The sequence below is a fragment of the Nyctereutes procyonoides genome, unplaced genomic scaffold, assembly GCF_905146905.1.
Source record: "Nyctereutes procyonoides isolate TBG_1078 unplaced genomic scaffold, NYPRO_anot_genome, whole genome shotgun sequence".
NCBI classification, from domain to species: Eukaryota; Metazoa; Chordata; class Mammalia; order Carnivora; family Canidae; genus Nyctereutes; species Nyctereutes procyonoides.
In genome coordinates, this window is record NW_026575148.1 from 7,152,278 (window position 1) to 7,179,582 (window position 27,305).

The window sequence follows — 27,305 nt, forward strand, 5'->3', positions numbered from 1 at the left end:
TATCATTCTTCTATTCCTCTATTCTTGTATTCTTGTTTCACTGATACCTCAACACACTCTCTACCTCCCCTATTTGGTTGTTATTCTTACCTTTTTGAAGTAAAATTTAAATACATTGAAATGCTTAAATCTCAACTATTTGATTTTTCCAAATATATAGCAGACTTTTTACATTTCAAAAATGCCTTCAAAATGGGATCAATTTACATGCTTAATTTAGAAATAAGAAACATATTCAACACTTCATACAACACCCGGTGCTCACCACTAGTGCACTCTTTCATCCCCATGTACTGCACATTGAAACCAAACAGATCTTGGCTCAGTTTCTCTCTGGTCAAAGCAAACACTCTCAAAGTAAAGAAGACACACACAGCTGCTGCCCAGCCATGAGAGATGTGAAGTCTCTTATTCAGTAAGCCAAAGTACTTTGAATGTCCTATATAAAATCTTCAAATAGAAGTTTTGTTTTTGCTTTGTTTTTGATAATTTTGTGATGTATTTAGAACTAAGTGCTTCATGTAAATGTTAGAAGAGATAGAGGGTGTTGTTCCTCAGAGTCCCTGCTGCTGAGTTCCCGGACAGGGCTGACATTCAGTTGGTCCACCCTGCTTTCACATACCAGTTATTTATGGCTAGCAGTATTCTGGTTGCCTGGTGCCCACGCTGTGGTGTAGTACTCTGGGTGTTTATCATCTAAAACTCAGCAGCAAATAGTAGAATATAAGAATAAGTAGAATCAGAACCAGGATGATCACATTATGAATTCAGAGTGTGAAAAGCTGTTTGTCAAAATTGGAATCTTGTCTCTAAGCACAGTAATTTTCTTAGTGGCGTAGGATTGAATTACGGCTTCAAACCTAATACTGAACATTGTAGGGGGGCCACCTGGACTCTTTCCCTTGGTATGGTAAAAATAGTAAGTGAATTAAGTACCTATCATTAAGGGTGTGCTTACAGAGCCCTTTGCTACATAGTATCACATTTCTTTTTCTGATGGAATATGGGTAATATGAGGTAATACAACCCTTGTCACTCATTTTTCAGACCATTAAAAAGCCAGGGTTGGGCTTTTTATAAGTCCTTTTATGCCTGTTTACCAGGCACAGGAAATGTACCATCACTTGATGGTATATCCTAGCCTATTATATCAGGTGCTAATCCTCCAATGACCAGTCAGGTCTTAACGCATGTCCAGAATTTAAGACATGGAAGAAACCAAAGTGCTTCCTGCAGGCCAAACAGTGACCCTCATTTGCAGGGCCAGTTACAGAAGCGTTTTTCTTTCATGACCCAGTGGCAACAATGAGTAATACGGACTTAATTTCTGGTTCTAAATATGTTCCTCCAAATCTGGAAATAAAAAATGTCATGTCCTATCCTATCCTCACATATAGAAATCTTCTGTAAGATTTGTAAGTAATATTTTGTTTTATAAATATATTATATCTGTGAATCATAAGTTCTCTGTAACTTTATAGATGAGCTATAAAAGGATCGATAATAGGCAGATTCAAACTATACAGCCTATAAATAGAAAATAAATATCCTTTTGTGATCTCTGAAAAAGATGTAGCATTTTGATATGTAGGGTATTTTTCCTCCAGATGAATACAGTTGACCCCTGAACAATGCAGAGGTTTGGAGTACCAACCCCATGCACAGTTGAAAATCCACATTTAACTTTGAACTCCCCCAGAACTTAACTACTAATAGTCTACTATTGACTGGAAGCCTGACTGATCACATACACACTTGATTAACACATATTTTTAATGTCCTATGTATTATATAATGTATTCTTAAGGTAAGCTACAGAAAGTGTTAAGAAAATCATAAGAGAATATACATTTACTATAATATATTTATCAAAAAATATCTGCATATAAGTGGATCTGCACAGTTCAAACCCATGTTCAAGGGCCAACTGTAATTGGAAAGATACTTAAAACAGGTCTTTAATAAAATATAATTATAATATAAATATACCCATGTTATAAATGATAGCATAAAGTCTAACCCTCCAAGGGGTACACTTTCTTGTTCATTAAAATACCATTGTCATACTTCTATATCAAGATTCATTTTATTTTCTCTACCATATAAATAGTTGAGAATGACATTTTAGTAGTTCTCCAACCCTTTTCTTAAAGCAGAGCACTCAATATATGAAAACTAGTTTCCTGGTTTTATCAGATGAAATGTGGTTAGATAGATAATTCTTAAGCTCCACTTGGTAATATTCATGTTCCAATTTGCTTATTCATTCATTTCAGCTGATTGGTCAAACACAGAATGTAAAACTTGGATCTTATTACTCAACTTATTAGCAGGAAGTTTGGGGCGATCCGAAATACTGTCTGGTTTCTCTGGTAATGACCTGTAAGGTTTTGCTTTGATTTCACCTTCAGGAAATGTAGACTCAGAAAGCACAGGGTCAGAAAAGGCTTTTCTAAGATTTTCATTCTCTTTTCTGTTTTGCCTTATGGTTTCTTCTTCTTGGAAAATTTTCTTTATCTTCTCCAGCACAGCATTAACACAGACTGTCTAATAATAAAAAAAAAAATGTTTTTGAAAGGTAAAGTTTCTTTTTAAGCTACTGAACTTCCAGTAATAATAAAATGTGTAACATAAAGTCATTAATCTTATTCTTTAATAAAGAAGCACTTCCTTTCCTAAGCACATGATAAACATCAGGAGATTGATTCTTTGTTCTAAATATATTACACCATCATCTAGAAAGAAAATTAAAGCATAGTATGCTTCAATAAAGACATGCTTTACTTCTCCCCCCCATTCATTAATTAAGTGTTTTACATCTTTACTCTGATTTAATTAAATGAGACTCCTTTCTTCTCCTGAACTAAATGAAACATTTTCTGGGAGATGGGATTTGTCCCCAAACATGTTAATATCTCAAAATAGATTCTTTTTTTTGTTTGTTTTATTTTCTCCCCCTACACTTTGCTTATACCTATGTGTGCAATTGGAAGGCCATAAACACATTAGTTAGAATTTAGTAAACTAGCAGATCAATGACTTCTAAGCAAACACATAATCCATTTTCCCTCAAAAGAATGCCATTCAGTATTTTAAGAATGTCAAAACAAAACACAGAGTAATGGAGCTTTGAAAATTGGAAACTTACAGAGTAAGTTACTAATGATGAAAGAGATGATGATGATAAGAGCTTAAGGCAAGCAACAAGAATAATAAAATCCATAAAATGTAAGAAGACCTAAACTAGCTTATTTTACCAAAGCGATGCCTAAAGCTGACATAATTGGCTATAAACTCTTAGAGGGTTTTCCTAAAGAAGGTAATAGAGGATTGAGGGCCTTGGCTTGACCAACTTCAATTTCCTTCTCATCTGCCTCTTGCCTTCTCCTCTCTTGGTCTGCATCCCACTGTAGAATGAGGGAATACCAGATGCTTCCCTTCACTTCCCTGCTGTTAGGATGTGGTCACGTGACCTTGTTCTAGCCAACAAAATAAAATATGGGCATGAGGCAGCAAACATAAGGACCAAAAACAACAAACAAGAAAGCATAAAATAAAGATGGAAAGGCCCTCGGTTCAGATGACATTGTAGATCCACTGTACAAACCTGGGAACCACCTAACTTGAGACTTCTAATTAACTGAGATATTTAAATGTCTTCAGCAATTAAGGTACTGCCAGGTATTTTTTGTATATCCCATATCCAAGTATATCCCAACCTAGAGCTATAAGCCTTGAGGTCCATCACTTCCAGCTGCAAACAGCTTCATCCATTTATCCCCATGTAGGATAATTTTCTATGTATGCCATGCTGTGAAAAAAGATTGGGGGAGGAAGTGGGTCTGGGTGGCTCTGTCCATTAAGCATCCATCTCTTAATTTTGGGTTAGGTCATGATCTCAGGGTCATGAGATTGAGCATCTTGTTTGGCTCTGCTTAAAATGCTCTCTCCCTCTGCCCCTCCCCCTGCTCATCTGCTCAAGAGCATCTCTCTCTCCCCTCCAAAACAGATTAGGAAGCCCTGTCTTATTCGATATATTTCTTCTTTCCCCACCAACAAAATTTTATCTGTGCCCATTCTAACCACTTCTACCCCAGTCACAGAAAATGAAGGGTCTTGATCAAGGTCAGTACCTCGTGTTTACTTTTAGTCTACCCTACCTCTTTCCTATCAATTATGCCATGCCTTTTCAGCCTCTCCTTTTTGACTGCCTCTTGCCCTGTAACTTCCAATGTGCTCAAGTATCTAACATCTTAAAATTAAAAAAAAAAAATCCTTGGCACCCTGTTTTCCTCTTCACTGCTATATATGGTTGCTTTTCTTGATCAAATCAGCATCTATATTCATGATTTGGTTTTATCATCTCCTCTTCATTGAAACCTGCTTATTTCTGTCTTACTTATCCTATCACACCACTGGAATAGTTTTAAGATGGTTGGCTCCAACATCTTTACTACTAGATCTAATGAACACTTTTCAAATCTTTATTTTACTTGATGCTTTCTGTTGGTATTTGATACTTAACTGCTCACAACTAAGTATTTCCTTGACACTGTCTCCTGATTCTCTTCCTACTTTTCTTATTATTGCTTTGTCTCCTTCATGAATTTCTTCTTAGCTCACCTTAAATGTTGCTATTTTTAAAATTTCTGTTGACTTTCTACTCTTTTCACTTCCAGACTTTTCACTCTTTCCATGGTGGTTCCACTCACAGGGCATTAACTTACAACATATAATTATTTGCTTTCAAAAGTATAATTCAAGCCCTGACCTCTCCTAGACTTTGGGTACATACATGACCAATTAATCAGGTCACCAAAAAGTTGTTTCTAATACCTACTTAGAAAGTTTATAGCATGACACGTCATGCGGGATGATTTCAAAAGCCTTCAAGAAATTAGAATTTAATTTTGTCTTTAATTTATTTCAGTTTCATCACAGCTACTTCATCTCACCCATCTTTTTGCAGCATATTTCCATCCCAGCTCAGTTGGATGTCATTTTTGTATGAGATTCACATTTAAGATACTGAGCACTTCTCAAAAATTTATTTTTTATTCATTATTTTTTAAAGACGTTATTTATTTATTCATGAAAGACATATACAGTGAGGCAGAGACATAGGCAGAGAGAGAAGCAGGCTTCCTGCAGAAGCCAAATGTGGGATTCACCCCGGGACTCTGGGATCACACCCTGAGCCAAAGGTAGATGCTCAACTATTGAGCCATCCAGCTGTTCTACTTCTCAAAAATTTAAACACCTGAAAAATATTTATAAGTTCAGTTATTTTTAAAACCCATGAATATGTTTATGAAAGTAAGTTCTTTTACTATTTTTTCAAGGATGACTTGGCTATTCTTGACCTTTTCCATTTCCTTATAAATCTTAAACTAGTCAACTTGCACTCCTGCTCACATTTTAGTTGGGACCACAATCAATCTATAGGTTATGGGGGAAACTGAATCTTTACTATTGTGTGTTTCAATATGATCAACAAATATGAACAAAAATGTGTAAGACCTCTAACAAAAAAAGCTATGAGAATTATTAAGAAAAATTAAAGAAGACCAAATAAATAGAAGGATATACCATGCTCATGGATAGAAAGGAGGACTTACTCTACTAGTTATGACTTATAAAGCTCTTGTAAATAATACAATGTTGAATTAGTAAATAATTATTAGTAAATAATACATGCTGAGTCAGTGTAAGAACAGAAAAATAGATCAATGGATAGAACAAAGAGTCTATAAACAGACACTTGATTTACGACAAAAGAAATGTTCTGGGGCAATAGGAAAAGTTTTTCCCCCTAGCAGATTGAGTTGGATCAACTGGATACCGGTGAAGGAGAAATTTGTCCCTTACCTCATACCAATTCCAAATGGATTATAAATCTAAAAGTAAAAGATAGGGCACCTCGGGTGGCTCAGTGGTTTAGCACCACCTTCAGCCCAGGGCCTGATCCTGGAGTCCCGGGATTGAGTCCCACATCAGGCTCCCAGCATGGAGCCTGCTTCTTCCTCTGCCTGTATCTCTCTCTCTGTCTGTCTCTCATGAATAAATAAATAAAATTTTAAAAATAAATAAAAGTAAAAGAAAAAATAATAAGCCTTGTACAATATATCAAAGGGAACAGTTTCATGATCTTGGATGTAGGTCAATATCCCCTAATTAGGCCATAAAAAGCACTTAACATAAAAGATTAATACACTGGACTACATTAAAATTAAAAGTTTGTTTCAAAGACACTGCTAAAGGGTGAAAGGAAGTCACAGAATAAAAGAAATCACCAAAATAGTATTTAGCCCTAGAATTTTTTAAAAATACAAATCAATAATGAAAAAGATAGAATAGAAAAACAGAAGATACTTTTATAGAAATTCACAAAAGAAGATATCCCAATGTCCACTTAATGCATAAAAAGGAACTCAATCTCATTAACAACAAAGGAAATACAAATTAAAGCACAAGGTGATAATACTACACATCCACAAGAATGGCTAAAATGGAAAAGACTGACCATAGCAACTGTTGGGCATTATCTACTAGAGATGAACAAATGCATATTCTGTGATCCAGAAATTTTACCAAAATGTATGTACAAGGACATTCATGGAAACCATATTCACAATTGCCAAAGTTGTAAATAATAAAAAATTTCCACCATAGAGTGAATAGTGACATATATATATAGAATATATAGAATATATTTCCAATCAATGAAATACTCAGCAATGAAAACCAACAAACTATTGCTATAGGTAATTAATGAATCTACTAATGATAACTGAGCAAAAAAAGACATATAAAATAATATATAGTATATGACTTCATTTAAATACAATTTAAACAAGACTGTCTTATGGTATTAGAAATCAAAATAGTGGTTACCCTCTGTAGAAGAGGTTAGTGATTATGAAGTTAGTAGTTTTGAGGGGAGCGAGAAAGAGGCTTCTAGAATGAGGGTTATACTCTGTTTCTTGATTTTGTGATAATTCATCAAGCTGTGTATGATGATAATTCATCATACTTTTCTCTGTGTATTACACGTTAAGCTTTTTTTAAATTTAGTAGTATCACTGGCAATGGATTAAAAGAAAATAAACCCTTATAGTTTATAAAATCCTTTATATTTTTGTCACACTTTGTTTTTATTTTATTTTATTTTTAGAGAGATAACTCCTTGCCTGTGACTAGAAGGGGAGGGAGAGTGAGAGAGAGCTTGCAGGGCTCGATCTCACAACCCTGAGATCATGACCTGAGCTAAATAAAATTAAGAGTTGGATGCTTAACCAACCAAGCAACCCAGGTGCCTCTTTTGTCACACTTTTTAATGAACACTTTTGAATTACAGCACTTGTAATTCAAAATACAATAATACTTGTGTTCTCCAATATCATAGACTTAAATGATGGAATGCTGAACTTTAGCAAACCATGACACAATGGCTGAAACAAAACAACCATAGCTAAGTGAAAGTAAAACCAAAATGTCTTGACTAAGTAATAATAAACTTTATAAACATAATTTTAGTTATTCAAGCAAATTTGTTTTTGGTGGATTGACTTGCCTCAGAAATGAATTGACTTTATCTCAGAAAAGTAATTTTTTTTAGAAAAGTAAATGTTTAAAAAAAAAAAGAAAGAAAGAAAAGTAAATGTTTAATGTAAAATTATTTTGTGTAACAAGAGGATAGTACCTTGGCTTATAAATTTATAATATATCTATATATTTAAGATTACATGAGATAAATATATTTATATCTATATTCTAATAATTTTCTTAACTTACCAAATAAATGAGTGCTGCATATGAAGCATACATTATGCTAATTAAAGCAGTCTTTGCTGGAAAAGAAATGATTTCAAACAAAGAACCCCTTCTGACCTGCAAAACAGAAAAAACTTTTCTTACTACAATATAAGTTTTCAATGTTACAGTGTTAAATTTTCCAATGTTACTGTGAAATGAGAATTTAAATATTTCTAAAGAAAGTTATCTACTGAGCCTATTTGGGTTTTTTTCACATTCCAAAAATATATTCTCTCTCTCTCTCTCTCTCTCTCTTTTTATAAAAAGGTACTCTCTTTTTATTTATTTATTCACAAGAGACACACAGAGAGAGAGGCAGAGACATAGAGGGAGAAGTAGGTTCCATGCAGAAAGCCCAATGTGGGGACTCAATCCCAGGACTCTGGAATCAAGATCTAAACCAAAGGCAGACGCTCAACCACTGAGCCACCCAAGTGTCCCTCAAAAAGGTGCTCTCTTTTGCTATGGCAGATCTATAAAAACCTATGAAAGATCTATTTTTTTTTTTGTTGTTTTTTTAAAGATTTTATTCATTTATGAGAGACAGAGAGAGGCAGAGACACAGGCTCCCCTGCAGGGAGCCCAACATGGGACTCGATCCCTGGTCTTCAGGATCACGCCCTGGGCCGAAGGCGCTAGGTGCTAAACCGCTGAGCCACCCAGGCTGCCCCAAAACCTATGAAAGATCTATAATTTTGCATTTCCAAAATCTAAAATTACTTGAACTTTTTTACATTTAACAAGTGTGCTCACTAGGGGGTGCCACTGTGCATGTTAGAAAAACAGTCTTTTCTTTGTTCAAATTCATGTAATCATCCTTTACTAAATTATTCACCTCTTCATTAAGCAAACAGCAATCAAAATACTAAGCATGTCCTGCAGATTAATGACCTAATTGGAAATGTTAATCATGAGACTGTTGAAGGCCAGCATTAACCTTAGATGATCATTAAGCTTTAGGAAATGCTCTGTGTTCACATCCAGCATGCTTTTTTTTTTTTTGACAAGGAGAAGGTTTACACCAATAATGAATTTGCCTCTCAAAGATTTCTAGCTTCTGGTCATAGGTGTCTCTGCCTCAAACATAACAGAATATATTTAATTTTTTTTCAAAATATATTTAATTTAAGGGAATTATACTCTCTTCTAGGTCACCTCTCTTGCCTTGAGTAGGATATGAAATGAGGGCATTAGGAAAAACATTCCCTCCCATTCAGCAGTGAAGTGGCAGTTAGCCATGCTCCTCTGAAGTAAGCGCCAAGACACTCAATGGCTTCAATAACTCCCCAAAGGTACAGGCTGCAGCTAATAAAATCATGCAAATGCACAGTAAAGAGGCATACAAACTAGAAAGAACAGTATGTATGTGTACATTAAAGTTATTTATGACACTGAACAATTTAACAGTTGATAGCAGAATGGTCAGGTAAATTAAGCTATATTCACTCAATGGCATATTGCAGCCTTTTAAAAAGTGCTTCTGAAGAATACATAATAATGACATTCTATTGAGCAAACATTTGTATGGCAGTGTTCTAAGTGCCTGTTGCAGTGTATTCAGTTTTTGCTTACTGCTGCCACTGCTGAATGAAGAACAAAATTGCCCATCACAATTTACCTCCTTCTCCCTAAAGTGATTAATGGAATGCGGAAGCCAAGAATACTATCTAGTCTGCCAGCTAAGGGATGGAGGTGGTGGGAGGTGCAGTGGAAGGGGGCATTCCTTCTTACTTCTTGTCTTTCAGGCCATACTAACTCCTAGATATGGGAATAGGGAAGGGCAGTTTTAGCCTACTCTCGCCATAAGTTAGTTTGGAGAACTGGAAAATTTCCCAGAGTTCCTGGCTTCTGGAAAGAGTTTCCAGGAAATGAGGCAGCTGCTGCTCTTTCCCTCTTGCTAGAAGAATCAAATTGATAGCGTGCTTTTGAATACCACTATTAGGCTACAGGGAGACAGACAAGTAGAGGACAAGTAGACAGACAAGACGTCAGGAAAGAGAGCAGATATACTCCAACAAAATGCCTCCTAGCAGAGTAAAAGTTTCACGAGTTTGTGAACATGTGGACGTATGGTGGTAACTGGTAGGCCACATACAATGAAAATAAATGTGGTGTCTGCACACATGAGAAATTACTCTCTTCCTGTTTTACTGCAACTTCTTTTTCAGATTTTGTCCTTCACCTAAAGTAATTAAAACTGATTTCTTTTCAAAGTTTCAAAATAAATTATCTGATACATGTTATGCTTCTGAATGATGAATCTGTATATTGCCTCAGGGTCACTTTTTCACCATTTTAATGCTTTTAATAAACACTTGCCATTCCTTTAACAAGTCAGTCCTGTAGAAAATACATTTTCTCCAAAATTTATGTGGCTACTGGCAAGTAGCCATTTTTCAATTTTATGACCTACTTCCAATACATATTTTTCATATTATAAACCACCCTGTTTCATTTTTTGGCTTGCTAGAAGCAAGAATAGTGTATGTTAAAACAGATAAATAAATCAAAGGTTTTATTTAGCTACCTCAGCCAATTTTAAAAATGTTATCTTAACTTCTTATATTAATTTCATTTGCCTATTTAAGTGAAAAGACTCTTGATATCAATATAATGCCCATATTTCTTTGAATTTTTAACATTAATATATAAGATACATGGATATGTAAGATATGTGGATATGTTATATGGTCATACTAATAACATCTCAGACACATAGATATTTCAACAGTAAAAACATTTCAATCTCTAACAAAATTTCTTTCACGTAATTTTGAGTTCCACTCCTGCCACATAATTTTGACCACCTCAAGTCATAAAAGAAGTATCTGTGTTTATCTTATTTTCACTAAAATTTAGATAAATCACAAAAAAGCAAACCATTAGCAGTTTAGAATAAAGACCCGCTCATAGATGACCTGAAGGTTAAAAACCACCAGCCCAACTTAGTTTATGTTGTTCAAAACCACTTTGACAAAGGATACCAGGATAGTAGTAATAGGGGAAACTTTAACTCAGTAATTCACAAGTAAGCATTGCAAGCAGCACTGACTGGATAACAGGTCCAGAAAAAAAATATTTCCTATAGGCTTGGAAAAGCTACATAACCATGAGCAACCCCAAGTACTCATGAGCACAGGAGGGCTCCTAGCAGTCCACAGTACAGAAAACTATTGGACTTTGTTTATCCTGGTATTACTATCCTGTGGAACACTCTTCTTGAATAAACTCTTACATGGTCCTATACAAGCTCCAATGTCCCAACCTCTTGGCCAGCTTGGAGAGGTCATGTCTTCAAGATTCCAGGGATTCTTTCTAGGAATTGTCCTTTTTCCCCCAGGTCTTGAATTATACCACCCAAGATAACCTCTTGTGGCAAGTCCATCAAGGACCTCTAGAAGTTCTTGATATTTTTGAGGTTTACATATTTTTTCCACAAAATATGTGAGATTTGAGTTTATTTTTTTCAAGATTTTATTTATTTATTCATGAGAGACACACAGAGAGAGGCAGAGACATAGGCAGAGGGAGAAGCAGGCCCCCTCTGGGGGGCCTGGTGTGGGACTCGATCCCAGGACCCCAGGATCATGACCTGAGCCAAAGGCAGATGCTCAACCACTGAGCCACTCAGGTGCCCCTGAAGTTTGAGTTAAAACCCCAAACTGGAATCTACATTGGAGGGTTGCGGCTAGGAAGAAACTATACTTAGAAAAGTATCTGGTCTTCATCCTGAAAAAGGAAGCACAAGTTCAATAGGGTTCACGAAAGTCACAAACATTTTAGATGGTGAGGGTTTTCTTTACTTTTGCCCATATCTGGCTTCCCCCACTCCACAGTGCCTGTCCAAAGGAGAAACAGTCATCTCTAATGCCACTATAAGGAAAATTGGGGCATATATAAGGAAGACTCGATCATAGCAAGAGCTCCTGATCCTATGGCCCTGCATTGCCCTGCCAAAGTCAACAACTATGTCTGGGAGCTGACGTGTCTTGGCTGAAGTCAGCATTCAAGCTGATTATCTAGGTCACTGCAGCCTAGAGCAGCTGCAAGCTTTACTCATCCAGACAGCTTATAAGGCTAAGCAGATGCTCCACTCTCTAAGTATCGATGCTAGGGATGTTGAAAACCACCAAGAAATTACTTAACCAGAGCTTTCCATTCCTGAGGCCCTTTCAGAACCAGCAGATAACTTGCTATAATCTCAGGCCTGCATAACCTGGCAGGGTTTGAGGACCAACTTGACTCAGTACCCATAAAGACAGGTACAAAGGAAGGCTCCTTTAAAAAGCTGGAGAGGACTGACTCCAATTATGTGCTCATGTTACAACAGGCCATCAGGGTCTCTTCAGGTCACTTGTATCAGTTGGTCTTTGGATATTTCATATTGGGCTCAGTATCTCTGAAGATGCTAACGCACATAGGGCATGTGCTAGGGCTGAGCATTGTATACAACCAGAAAGGCCTGAGGATATTGTCACGGAGCTCCTGTAACAATGTTCAGCCTCTAATCATCTTGAGGAGACAATTACTGCATGTTCTTGAGGGAGAAATTACAGAGCACCCACCCCAGCTCCGTAATAGCCAACAGAGTTCTAGTAGAACCATTTAAGGTGCTCTAAGCACAAAAATATCTTTCTATCATTAATTATCCTCAGATCAGTGACAAGACAGACATATGAAGAGGATCTTTAACACCTCCAGACAGGTTAACTGGGCTGCTCACCTTCCTACATAAGGTGACATCCTCCATGAACCTACAAAACATACCCCCTTGCATGGCAATTCCAGATTGCATTCCTTTTACTTCTGCACAAGAGAAAGTTCTACTTTGACACAGGCAGCCTGGCAATCCTTGAAGGAATTCATGCTGCAATTCATCCTGGGTAAGCTAAACTCTGTTCCTATGGAAAGACAACCAAGCAATGTATGTACCAGGGCTGGTGTCGCTCTCTCGTGCTGTGCCACTTAGCTCTCTGGTACACTGGTACCGTGGGTACACTCCATTCACAGAGCAATCCAATGACCTCCAACGCACCTTTTATATTAGTATTTTGTTCCTTTGATTCTCCAGGCCATTATCTTCACTATTTATACTTCTAATCCTTCTTCGCTGAGACTTTTATATTTGAGGTATATTGTTTTCTTCCTTGCTACAACATAATTCCTCTCAGTGGCAATTCTGATTCTCCACCCTAGCTAATACATATTATCCAAATAAAGCTAATTCTGCATTCCTAACCCTCAAGGACCCTGGAATCTCTGACTTGACGCTGTTCCCACTTGTCTTGCTCTAGTCACATGAAACTGCTTACATTTCCTAAATAAGTCATGCTCTCTCTGACCTCAGCATCTTAACATACAGTGTTCACTTCCGGGAATAAGTCTCCTACTTCTTCACTTTTGCTAATATCTCCTCTGTTCAAGATCCAGTATTATCTTCTAGGAAGGCTACACTGACCACTCTTTGGAAATTATATGCCCCTTGTTGATGCTTCCATAGTACATTTTGCACACTCTGATCATGCACTTGCTATACTCCACCGACACTGCTTACTTGCCTCTCATCCACAGAGTCCATATAGGATAAGAGCAAGACATCTGATATCTAACCTAGTGATTTTACATTTCAATGTGCAATAAATATATGCTGAATAAATGAAAAAGCAGAATACTTCATTTACTTCCAGAAAGAAATGTAACCATCTTGTATTAAAATTTATAAAACATACTAAGTAAAGTTGAAGGACATCTGGTTTCAGTAGTAGGGCAGGCTGAGCTACTGTGGGACCCTTACACACATAGAAATGCCCCCACAAACTCTATATAAAATCAAATGCTGAATTTAATCAAGACTGAGTTTACAAAAAAGAAAGGAAAAAGAAGTAAGGGAGGGAGGGAGGGAGGGAGGAAGGAAGGAAGGAAGGAAGGAAGGAAGGAAGGAAGGAAGGAAGGAAGGGTTTCCCTGTGCCAGGAACTAAAAGGTGGAGCAGTAAGTTTGTGAGTATATGTCCCAGGAAGTATCAAAAAGAGATAACTAAAGGGAAAATATGAGGAAGGTAAATAGATATAAAGAATAAAATGGGGGCAGCCCAGGTGGCTCAGTGGTTCAGCGCTGCCTTCAGCCCAGGATCGAGTCCCGCGTCAGGCTCCCTGCATGGAACCTGCTTCTCCCTCTGCCTGTGTCTCTGCCTCTCTCTCTCTCTCTCTCTCTCTCTGTGTGTGTGTGTGTGTCTTTCATGAATAAATAAATAAAATCTTTAAAAAAAAGAGAATAAAATGAAAAGGTCCAAAGTATGTTTAATAGATACTCCAGAAAAAGAGATTAGAGAAAATGAGAAAGAGGTAATATTTGAACAAACTATGGCTAAGAATTTTCTGAAACTGAAGAAATTATCCTCAGATTCAAGAATCACTATGATTCACAAGAAAGTGAAATGCATATTGACAACAGCTAATAAAATTGAAGATGTGCATCCCTCATGACCCAGTAATTCCTCTTCTAGATAGATACCTGAAGAATGTCTCACACACAGAGATAAGGAGTCATTTATAAGAGTGTTCAATGAAATATTGTTTGTAATACAAAAAAAAAAAGGAAACTAAATTGCCCATCTGTCCAAAAATAAACTGTGGATTTTTTTTTCTTACAATGGGATACCACAAACAATATAAAATAATAAACCATAGCTACAGATTTCAAAAACATTGAGTGAAAAAACAAAGCTTCAGAAGGATGAGTACAGTATTATATCATTTATATAAATTTTAAATATGTGTAGAAAAATAGATGTATACAAATGTAGTGAAATATAAAAGTATGCATAGAAATGCTAACATCAACCCAAGGATAATAATTACTTTTGGTAGAGAAAAAAATGTGGAATGGATTAGAACATGGTTAATTATATATATAAAATATATATATAAATATATTTTTAAGATTTATTTGAGAGAGGGCAGCCCCGGTGGCTCAGCGGTTTAGCGCTGCCTTCAGTCCAGAGCCTGATCCTGGAGATCTGGGATCGAGTCCCGTGTCGGGCTCCCTGCATGGAGCCTGCTTCTCCCTCTGCCTGTGTCTGCCTCTCTCTCTCTCTCTCTCTCTCTCTCTCTCTCTCTCTCTGTCTGTCTCTCATGAATAAATAAAATCTTAAAAAAAAAAAGGTTTATTTGACAGAGAGAGAGACAGCAACAGAGATAGTGAGAGAGAGCATAAGCAGGGAGGAGAAGGAGAATCCTCCCTGAGCAGGGAGCCCCATGCGGGCCTCAATCCCAGGACCCAGGATCACGACCTGAACTGAAGGCAGACACTGAACCGACTGAGCCACTTGGGTGCCCAATTATATTTCTTTTTATAAAGGAAGTATCTGAAGGCTATACTGTAAAATATTACTACCAATTTACATTTGGGTGGAACTTCTGATAAACTACATTATATATATTTTGAAATATTGTGTTGACAAGAATTTTAAAAATTAAAGTTAGACTCTAAGACAATTAGAACAACAGCAAAGGAGGAGAAATTTCATAGGTGTTGATTTTGAGTTGATGTCAAAGAGACAGTCACAGCATATGGACCTTGGACAGGTCACTTATTCCCTCAACCTGCTTCTTTCACCTCAGGTCCCTGGAATGCAGTATCACAATTAAGCTCTCAATTTACCTGTGACACTCACTGTCAGGGCAAGGAGACAAATCCGTTGTGTTTTTCAGCTCTCAATATTGGATATAAGGAAACACAAATTCAACTGGAAAGATAGATTATTTTCCTGCCACTGAATTTTCATGAGTATCGGGAGGCAATTCTCTGTGGCTGTCTCTCATTCCTGTATAGACTGGGCCTTCTGAGCAAAGGACATGGTGAATAGCAAACAGCTTTAGAAGCAGGAGAAAGTATATTCCTCTGGAGAGATCTGGAGATGTATCTCCCAAGACATGTCACAGGGCGCTAAAGATAAAGCCTTCTCCTTAAACCCTCTAGAAACATTTACTTCTCGCTCCCCACCCCCAATTCCCTCTCTCTTTTTCTCCCTTTGTTTCTCTCTGTGTCTCTCTGTCTCTGTCTCTGTCTCTGTTTCTCAGGCTGGGCAGATGAGCCAGCACTCCTATAAAAGCTGAGTCTCCTAATTTCAGGCTCCTCTCCTATGATGCAACTTACTACACGCCTAGGTAACATGTGCTCTGTGGGAAGTCAGGGGTTAGGGAAATGACACAAGCTATGGCTCTGGCTGCTGTGCAGTAAATAATAAACAACCTCTGTCTCTGACTCAAGGGAGTCTTGTGTCTGTTATCAGTGTATGTGTTTGAACACCGGTGGCAGGCTAACTTATTAGCTTGTAAATAGTATAAAATCTGAGATTCTCCAGTTCTGACTTAGCAAAGAGGAGAAAAAAGAAAGACTGAATAACAGAGTGGACAGTGTCTTTAAATGTGATTTCATAACAGATACAGAAATATGCTTCAAAGGACATTTCTTATATCAACACTCTATAAAAACTATGGATTAACAATAGAAGGAAAGAAACATCATGGCAAACTATTCATTTTAGGAATGTGTTTCAGTGGGAATTATACAGCTCAGCTGTATTTCTTCTTGACAACCTAAAGATAGAGGAATAAGGCTCATAGTGCTTAGAGAATCCAGTAGTTAACAAACACAAAGTATTTTTTTACTTTCTCAAACATCAAGTATTATAATGGAGCCTTTTGTAATAGCTATCTCAGGCAATTCATAGTTGAACTGATGATTTCTGGATACGTTAAAATCTTTGCTTAAAGAGAGATTCCTATGTAATGGATATTTTGTTGATTTCAGCCATCCATCAGCCATTTTCTCATCTTTTCAAAATAACTCAAATTTTGTTTGAGGATTCATCCCCTCCCCATTCTCTGGTCATGCGGTCAGGATGGAGCTCCAACCTCTGCTAGAGGGGTAAAGGGAAAGAGCAGGCCATCAATCCTAGACCAATCAGTGCATCCCATTTCCCTGGTTTAGAGGCCGTTCTGTAAGAGAGAACTACGGGACTTGGCCAGAAATGCTAGCTCAAGCACTTTCATTTTTTGCTGCTATAATTGAACCTGGAAGGATGGAGTCCTGGAAACAGCTTCATATCATCTTGTAACCATGAAGGGCAAGTCAGTCTGTGAATGGAGTTAACACAGAGGAAGCAGAGCCAGGAGATGGGGAGAAAGAGAGAAATGGGACCCTGCAAGCATCATTTGAGTACCTATACGCTGAAGCCTTCTCAATTCCAGATTGTTCAACTACATGAACTAATACATATTTTTGGCTTACGTCTTTTTGAGCTAGGGTTCTTCTGCTTTCAACGACAGAGTCCAAATGATTTGCTCTGGGGTTTATTTAGGTGCCAGACTTGCAGGATTCCCAATCTCTTTTAACAAACATTTAGAATGCTTTGAATAATGCCCAAATGGAAAAACACAGAGTTCTATGCCATAAAGTTTAGAAAAAACAAACTGGTCCTTAAAAAGTTTTAAGAGCTGTTGTCCTTAACAAAATATAACAGAGCCTCGGTAAAACAATGTAGAATCAGTACATACATTCTCAGTAAAAGAGGGTATAATTTGAAATAGATGATGTTGGTGGGCCTATCAAAATGAGTTTATAGTTGAATATACTCCAGTGTGTTAAGTCAAACAAGGATTATCTTGGAAACATAGAAAGGTTATAGGGAAAAAAGGAATAAAACAGTCACTTTTAAGGCTTGTGAGATTCCTTTTAGGTTTGACGTAAGTGATAATCTGTATGCTGATATTTAGGTTTAACCATTTGAAATTTTAGTTTCATATAGTTCAATCAAATAACTGATTAGGAAAAAAGTCCACATCACTTCCTCTTTCAGATTTATTTAAACCAGAATATATATACTATATTGAAAAAAGACCAAATCATTAATTTCTTATACAACTATTCTTGTTTTATATGTATGACAATCGAATGTGCTACATTTTCAAATCTTGCAATTTGAAAATATTTTCTAAAAAAAGAGCTCATATCTTGTGCAACTGTCAATATTCACTCACCTGCACATTATATAGGGGTTGCTTTGGTGCATTAACTTCCCTCAGCAAACGATGAGATATGCCCCTTAGCTCTAGAAGTCTACAAGCAAGCTGAGGCTGCAGAAGTTTGGCCACTGATTTGGAAGATCTAGATATGCTGTTTAATCCTTGAATTAATGTTCCTCGGTTGATCTTCGCTAAGGCGACAGCCATTTTGATTTTGGATGTTTTTTGCATGGGTTCTCTTTTCTGGAAAATAAGCCTCTCAAAAGTGACTGATGTGTGATTCTCCCATGAATTATTACAATCTACTTCAGACCAAGTATCACATAATGGCACATAGTTATGCATGATCTTATGTATATATTCAATGTCCAATATTTATATCCAACCCACCTTGGACTTAAATCTTTGAATAAATGATTTTTGCCTTAGCATAAATATCCAGAATTTAAGTTACTAGCCAAAAATCTAAATTTTTCATTTTCCTCTCTGGGTTTATTTATTTTTGCATTGATTTTTTAAAGAGTGCTTTCAAAAGTAAGCAGTTCTTATTCAAATATTACTCAATGTTTGAATTATGCAAATAAGAATTCTTGTTCAAAACTGTTATATTTTCCTAGTTTATTTTAAAAATTTAAGTGATAAAGCATACATACATAATGCATAGTATAGTTTAAAAAATAAAGCAAATATATATTAATTAACAAGCTTAAGAAACTTTAACTTCTAAACACTTCAAAACTTGTATGAGCGTTCTGACTGAAAAAATCTGTGGCATTAGCAAAACATATGACATGTAGAGCTTTCCCTGCTGTACCAGAAACTAAACCACAGAGAAATTACTTACAATGTGGTTAGACAGCATTCCAGGCAACAGCAAGTATAGTTGCCATTATTCATTTAAGTAATTTTATGGGCTATTCTGACTCTTTCAACATGACTTGGGGAAAACTAATGGTTTATAACACAAATAAGCAACTTTGAATCTCTTTTGTTGAATCCAAATACGTAAGTACAAAATATTTTAGATGGATTGTTTTGGTCTACAATGAGCAACAAATATTTGCTTAAGAGCTAATGTATTGTATATTTACTTTAAATGCCTCAGCTGTTATCCTGAAGAAATAATTTTATTATCGCTGTTTTTGTCAATTTTTTTCAATGCTTCCCTTACTGTTTGGCATTTGTCATTGGAGATAACCAAAACTAGCCTGTCAACGAGGATGTATATCTGCAGCATGGTGGTTTAATATGTTAACTTTACTGAAAAAGTCCCATCAGCCTCCCTTTGGTCTCAACCCTCCTGGCCAACACTAAAGTTAGAGAAGGCAATCTGAGTTGTGGGCTGCTAGAACTGCCGCAATTCCAAGTCAATTTAGAGCAGAGCAACCCCTAAAGGCATTTATATGGTGCATAAAACAAGCAAAATGGGGGATCCCTGGGTAGCTCAGTGGCTTAGCGCCTGCCTTCGGCCCAGGGCGCGATCCTGGAGTCCTGGGATCGAGTTCCACATCAGGCTCCCGGCATGGAGCCTGCTTCTCCCTCTGCCTGTGTCTCTGCCTCTCTCTCTCTCTATGTCTATCATAAATAAATAAATAAATAAATAAATAAATAAACAAATAAATCTTTAAAAAAATAAAAATAAAAATAAAACAAGCAAAATAAGACATAGGTGTGGTCACATGATACTATAGCTTGGTTTCCAGCACACTGGGGAAAGAAATCACAATTATCTACAATAGTATAAGCTCCTACATGCACAGATTCAATTTCTCTTGTGATCTTATTCTTTGCTTCACTGATTCTTCCAACTCCTCCTGAAGTTGGAGCAGCTAGAATGTTTGGTTTTACATCTCATAACGTTTACTGTGCTTTCTCTCATAATTTGTAATCATAAGGTGAGGGCCATATTGCCAGGGCGAATGAATAAAAGTAAGATATGCGCACTTCCACCTATGCTGAAGTTTCGTCTACATAGTCATTCAGTGTTTTAAGGACTCTTCATTTTTATAGATACAAAACATTATCAAGGTTACTTTCTCTTAATTTTGTGTCTTTACATCATCTTTGTACTGTTGGATCTGTACTTGTTGGCCTGAGTCACTGACTTTACTCAGCTATTTCTATTAACTAATCTTGATTCATTCCCCCAAGCACCAGGCTAGATAACCGTCCCTTCTTTTACAAAATTGTCTAAATATTTACCTCTGTAGAGAAAGAAGCCTATTTGTCATTGATAATCATAAATCAAAACTCTCCTGTAGGATAATATCCTTTGTGTTGACTAAAATATAGCATTTATGACAAACAATATTTTTAAAAATTCAAGTGTGCTTTATAATAATGCTTCAGTGCACTCTGTATTATGTTTCTCATTTTAGTGCTGTCATAAATTCATAGCTTTTTCCAACAGACTCAGCTTGTTCCTGATTAATGTCATCTTTGTTTCCCTTTAATGCTGAAATTGTTGCAATTTGATGACCATGCTTCCCTTCAAGTTTTTTTTTAATTTTTTTTATTTTTCATTTTATTTTCTTATTTATGATAGTCACAGAGAGAGAGAGAGAGAGAGAGAGAGAGAGAGAGGCAGAGACACAGGCAGAGGGAGAAGCAGGCTCCATGCACCGGGAGCCCGATGTGGGATTCGATCCCAGATCTCCAGGATCGCGCCCTGGGCCAAAGGCAGGCACCAAACCGCTGCGCCACCCAGGGATCCCCCTTCATGTTTTTTAAAAAAAATATTTTATTTATTTATTCACAGAGACACACACAGAGAGAGGCAGAAACACAGGCAGAGGGAGAAGCAGGCTCCATGCAGGGAGCCCGACATGGGACTCGATCCCGGGTCTCCAGGATCACACCCTGGGCTGCAGGCAGCGCTAGACCGCTGCGCCACAGGGACTGCCCCCCTTCACGGTTTTTAAAATGCTTCCCTTTTTCCATACTTTGACAGGTATCTCTGAAAGAAATATTACCTCTAGAAACAAAATGTTTCTGACCACCTTAATTTTCCCTGACATAAAACATACAATCAACTTGTTCCCAAGAGGACTATTACAGCTTTTTGGAATAGTATTAGAAACCAAATCTGGACACTGGGATGTGTGTAAAGTGGTTTTTTTGTGGCTATCAGAATAGGAAGGAAACAACAGAGTAGAGACTACTTATAGTCCTGGAGAGGCAGAAAGAGATGTTTCTCCTAAAAAAAAATAGTCACCAGTTTATGGTGATGATTCCAATTCACTCTTACCTTCAGTGAATTTTTAAAAATAGGCTCTAGTAGAAAAATTTTTAAATAAAAGTTTTTTTTCTTTCTTTTTCTGGAGCTACGAGCTTTTCCTTTTGTCTGTCATCTATGCTATATGTTTTCCTACCAAACCATGTGGGTAAATGTAAACACTGACCCCAAATTAAGAAGTGCTCATTTCTTTCCCCTGGTTTGTTTCGTTTTGTTTGACTCTTGTCCTAAGCATCCTGGAATTGGTTGCAAAATGTGCAAGTTTACATGATTCTTTCTGTTATCATTATCATCTGAGCATGTTATCAAATGTGAGAAAAGACATTCCAACTCCCCTCCCCACCACCACCTTAGAGACAGACACACAAAGGTAATGATCACTTACCACAAGAAACCTAGTATCAATTAATCAGATTGTTTCAAGAATCCTGCTCCAGATTTCACTATTTGAGCCCCCTTCTTTGAATATATCCTGCTTTCCTGATTTCTTTTTTTTCCTAGAGTCTTACTCATCTCTCTATCATCAGCAGTTTTAATGCTGAACTCCAATTTCTATTACATCAGCTTTTTACTACTCTACATACAAAAAAACCAGCCTGTCAGCAAGTCTTATTCAATTCTTTCTCTGAATAGTCCTAGAGTTTGATCACTTCTCACTACCCTCAGTGCCAATACTCAGTCCATTATATTTATACCCCATCTCCTGTCCAGACTAGTAAATTAGCCCCTTCAAATGGTCTCTCTGCTTCTATCCTTGTCTATTTTCATTCTATTTCTCAATACCTCACCCAAAGAGATACAATTAAAACTTAGATCCTACCTTGCTTTTCTGCTCAGCTACTTGAGTGGCTCCCTTGTGCACTCAATGTCAAAGCCAAATTGCAAACAGTGGTCTACAAAGCCCTACAAAGGTTGTCTTTTCTTTACCTCCCTAACATCCTTGTCTTTTTCTCCTCCTTTCCTCATCATTTGTTGACCTTTTTAGATATACTCCGGCCTCAGGAACTTAGCCCCAGCTATGCCTTTTGATTCTTCAAAGACATCAAGGTTTGCTCCCTTGCTTCCCTCAAATCTTAATTCAAGAATCACTTTCTTGGGGCACCTGGGTGAATCAGTGGTTGAGCGTCTGCCTTTGGCTCTGAGCATGATCCTGGGGTCCTGGGGGTCTCACGTTGGGCTCCCTGAGGGGAGCCTGCTTCTCCCTCTCCCTGTGTCTCTCATGAATAAATAAATAAAATCTTTAAAAAAAAATAACTTTCTCACTAAGTCCCTGTTAGTCACCTGACCTTAATAGTCAATTGTTCTCCCTGTCCCTACCCCTATTTCATATCTCTGCCATATTGCTTCTTAAGATCTATCTTTAACATAATATAGACTTTATTTTCCTTGTTTTTTGTTTTTCCACTTTACTAGGATGTAAAGTCCATGACAGCAGTGTTGTTTTATATCCATATGAGTCACTGCTCTTTTCCCAGTACCTAGAATAGTGTCTGGCATGTAGTAGGGTACTCTATAAACACTGGATGAAATGAATGAATGAATGAATGAATGAAGAATGTTAGGAAATATAACAAATTAACATAGAGAAATAGAGAAATATACCAAGTATTAAATTAGAAACCACCCAGAAAGTTATAGTGTATATAACATGCTCTGTAACATTCACAAGTATGATCATATCTCACTAGAAACAACACACCAAAGACAAAAATATAACTGAATTTAGAACACTCCACTCATTACAGTCCTACTCTCATGAGATTTACAAATTCTAACACCAAAACACACACACACACACACACACACAAAAAAAAACCCAAACAAAACAAAACAAAAAAACAATTCTAATACCAATGAAACTAATTTCCAGACATCACTGGTGCAAACCCAAGAGTTTTGTCATACATGTTTAAAAGAAGAAGAAGAAGAAGAAGAAGAAGAAGAAGAAGAAGAAGCAGCAGCAGCCGCCAAGAGAACTCAGAAGAGTACATCTACAACTATAAAAATCCAAAGTTTTGTATGGATTCTAATAAGTTCTGTTTACTACTCCCAATTTTATAGTATAAGGTTAAGAGCAAGATAACTACAGAATAAAACACATAATTACCTTTCATAATTAAAAGCACAAAAATTGACCCTATTTTCCACAAAAGTGTTCTGTCATTCAAGTAAAGATCATCTGAATTAAAAATTTTTAGTTCCCTAATTGTAAAATACATCTTTCATTTGCTTGAATGTGAAAGTTTAATATTTTTAAATCCTCATATGGAAATCATTTGCAATTTGGAAATGCAAACCTTTAAATATTACTTTTTAATACGGGAAGTGGATACTCAAAGTACTGGGGTCTGTGCTGGACTGGAGAGTATATGACATCAGAAGCCATGACCTCAAGCCAAGATTCTAAAATTAACATCCCTCAGCCCCAGAAAGAAGATTTCCTTCAAAATCATTAGTCATAAATAACTATTTAAAAATCACTATTCTAAAAAAAAAATCACTATTCTGCATATATCTCTAAAAATCCCATTATCATTCCCACCAAATCTTTTGTTTGTTTCAGGCCAACATGATGGCCTTTTCTAAACAATGAATGGCCAAGGTTAAAAAAAAAAAAAAGATTTAATACTAATCATGAAATTTAGAGGTTTAGAATCCAACCCAATTAATAAAAGCCCTCTAAGTATTCTTAAAACCACTTCTTTCAGTATGTTTGAGAATTATGGATCATCTCCAAAATAATAAAATTTGCAGCATTTACAATCCGACTTTTAAAAAATAATTTAGTTATCTAAGTATTAGCATTGTTTCTGAATAGTTTATTTTTGAAGTACAAGTAACTTCAATCTGTTACAGTATCTCCTAAGAACTTGGGTTTCTCACCAATCTCAGTAACACATCCTTCAAAGTAAATGGTAGAAAAAGAACAATGTAAGTGTTTTGAAATGAGAACTGAAGTAACTATGTTTACATTCTTCTGTGAATGAGGTAAAGTTCTTATAAGTAAATGACTTCAGTGAGTTGGAAATGGGAACTTAGAGTTCTTTCTCTGGGATCAGAATAGCAATCTATTTCACTGTTAAACCAAATTTATGGCTCTAGTGATAATGAGGCTATTTAGAGGGTAGGAAGGGATGAAGGGAGTTGTATAGAAAGTTGTGATTTGTTAGATTATTGAATCCAGCTTCTTTAATGTTATCAGTGGTCAGAGAATCATAACCTGGAAGGGGCAACAGGGCTTTCTAGACTGTGCCTATTTTACATCCTAGACCAAGCATGGTCACCTGCCTTCCTTCCCTAATACCCCAGAGCATACTCAAGAAAAATCTCCAACATTTAAAAAGACTTTATACTAAAACCAGGGGAATGAAAAGGGGAAGCAACTAGACACTGAGTCTAAGATATAGATTTATAAAATCTGGTTTGCCATCTGGAGCTTTTAAGCCTTATCCTATCCTACTTAGTGGATCACCATCTGGATATCATCTTAGCACTATGTATCCAGATACCTACATTTCAGTATTACCCGCCCCCCCCCCAAGTCTAAACCCAAGATCCATGATCCATGCCATTGGTTCATATTTACTTGATATTCTGGGAACATGCTATGCTGTTTCATACTTTTTGTCCTGACACTGTTTCCTCTGCTCCTATCTACTTACCCTATCCTTTTCTTCACTTTGAAAATTCATATTCGACCTCTGCAAAAGGATTTTAGCATCCTTCCTCGATAAAGCCTTCTCTGACCATCCTAGGTAAAGCCATTCATATTCCTCTAAGTTGGATTTACTTTTACCATATTCCAAAAACAATTACTTGTTTACAATCCTGTCTCCATTAGATTAAGCTTATTGACTGAAAGAATCCTGTTTTATGTCTGTATTTCCTATCCCCAGTCCCAGGCAATAGGAAAGTACTTAGTAGTGTCTGATGCCTGGTGGTGGATGAATGGTCAAAAGTGGTTCTAATATCTTGCCTTTGGAATGAAATATATAGACTTTGTGATTGCTACGTTACTCAGAGAACTTTTTTGTCTACTTCCAAGTTTTGCCTATGTTCCTCATGTCTGACATTGCCAAAACTCTTGATATCCAGATGAGGAGATTATTATTGTACCATGTAACTTACAACATATTCTTTTCCAGCTGTGATCTAGATGACTAAAATACACTTCCATTAAGGGCTGTGCACTTTTAAGTAAATTAGACTATAAAAGATTACTTTTTCCTGATCAGATGTCTTTTCATAATTCTCTACCTATTCCTTCTTCCACTCCCAATATTTTATGTCTCAAATCCTTTGGGAAACAGAGGTTATAGAAAACACATGCACGTGTGCTTTGTTTAAATCGAAATCACTATTTTCTTTCCACATTAAAACATATACCCATACAATATTTATCTTCCTGTTATTATAATGTATTTTGGTTATTTTTTTCCACTGATTTAATTGACATAGATTTTAGTTAAAACATACCTAGGTATTTTCCTGATATTAAGCAAATCTTAAGCAAGTGTAGCAAACTATACACACTACAATTGTGGCTATGAGAGAGTTCCACATTTCCAACCTAACAGCACAGTGATTTTTTTTTTAAACTTAATTTATCAATCTCACTTCTTTGTCCACCATCTTCCTGATTTCCATTGACCCACGCAATGAGTAAGATTCGAGATTTGTTTTTTCTGAGGCAAAATTAACTTCTACCTAAGCTTCAGGTACTGATTTCAAAGTCAAGCATTAAATAATTGGTAAATAAAAAATACAATATACTTTTTGTAATCCTTTTCAAAGTTATGAAATCACATTACCTGATTAGACTGTGATAATCTTAGGATGGTAGGGAATTCATCTTTAAACTCATCTATAAGGTCCATGATTACTTTCTGGATCCCCTCAACTGAGACAAAAAGAAATTAGGGGATAAGAGAGCTCAACTAAAAACATCACCTAACCACAATCTAAAAGGACATGGACACTGGGTCCACTTTGTTAGTGACTAGGGAAAGCAGATAAACCCTAGGGGACTTTATTCCCAGTTGTTTCCCATACCCATATCCCTTTTACAACAAGATTGCATATACTTCTTCCAGAAAAGTTCTTCAACACCTGCCCACATATCCACCCAACAGGTTTGATTAGCATGACGAGTTCTTTCTTGGGTTCCTAGTGCTTGGCAAGCTTGCAGGCCAGGGCAATGCTTGTCCTACTCTGCCATTAGTGAGGGATGAGGGCACCCTTCCACTCAGGAAAGGAGGCAAGGACAGAACCTACAGCTCCTTGCCAGAATTCTTTGTTACTGCACAATGGGCCTCTGAGAACTTGTTACAGAATCTTCTGAAATCACTCTGGCAGTGAGAAGAGGGAGAAAGTGTTTGAAGGCATAAGGGGAGGAGAAAGGAGAAGGAAAAACAAACTATGCTAAGGAGTTCTGCATTATGTGGAATTTTGACCCAATTTCTACAGTGATACCTTAATTAATGGATCATCTGAGAACAAAGCTCCATTTGAAAAGAGTTGGCATGTGCTTTAAAAGAAATGCCTCACATATGATGCCAAGTGGAAAAGAAACACCAGCAGTTAATTCAGAAAGACTACTGAACAGATTGTCTTCCTTTCACTCAAAGATCACCAGGTCAAACACAGACAAAATTATAAAATCTATGGTTTCTCTTAAAATTCCTTTCTTTCTCCTCCTCCTTCCCTTCTCTCCCCTCTTCTTCTTCTTCTTCCTCCTCCACCTCCACCCTTTTCCCTCCTGGTTCTCTCCCACTTCATTATTTTCCATTTATCAAATCTAGGAAGAACTTCCTATCATGTGGATTTGACTGAATATCTAGTAATAGTTTGGTGTAGATGAATTCAGAGTTGATGAACACAAATCCCATTTTAATTTGAAGCCTCTACGTTTAATTGTATCTAGGCCATTGTCCTTAGCAAGCATAAGCTGTTGGTGCTAGAGGTCTGTTCATCCGAGCTGTCCAGAAAAGAGAAAAATGTTCATCAGAGGATTCTTCTATTGTGTGAAGCCTGCCAGATCCCCACCTTCAATTTGTCTTTAGTCCTAATCTGCTTGAGACTACTCTGTACCACACCACAAATACTTCTCTTAACCTTAGAAGAACATGCTTCCCTCCACCATGACCCTAATGCTTAAGATAATTATGCCTGCAATATGTGGAAACTGCGATCTGTCACCAGAAAAATACTATTAGACAATGACGAACAT

At 36.8% G+C, this 27,305-nt stretch overlaps 1 protein-coding gene across 1 annotated transcript; it reads right to left on the bottom strand.

The window, feature by feature from the left end:
- Nucleotides 1–100: 100 nt before the first annotated feature.
- On the bottom strand, nt 101–26,221 carry SPATA9 (spermatogenesis associated 9). The gene is made up of 5 exons (XM_055312906.1): nt 26,161–26,221; nt 25,888–25,976; nt 17,857–18,084; nt 7,795–7,890; nt 101–2,547 (listed from the first exon to the last, which is right to left on the bottom strand). The coding sequence occupies exons 1-5, from the start codon at nt 26,219–26,221 to the stop codon at nt 2,260–2,262; spliced, it is 762 nt and encodes a 253-aa protein (XP_055168881.1). The 3' UTR covers nt 101–2,259.
- Nucleotides 26,222–27,305: the final 1,084 nt, after the last annotated feature.

Coding starts and splice junctions, on each gene's coding strand:
- SPATA9 (XM_055312906.1), bottom strand. CDS start 26,221: ATGCTAATCAAACCTGTTGGGTGGATATGTGGGCAGGTGTTGAAGAAC. Junction 18,085..25,887: donor GATTATCACAGTCTAATCAG/GTAATGTGATTT, acceptor CTTATTTTCCAG/AAAAGAGAACCCATGCAAAA. Junction 7,891..17,856: donor AACCCCTATATAATGTGCAG/GTGAGTGAATAT, acceptor TCTGTTTTGCAG/GTCAGAAGGGGTTCTTTGTT.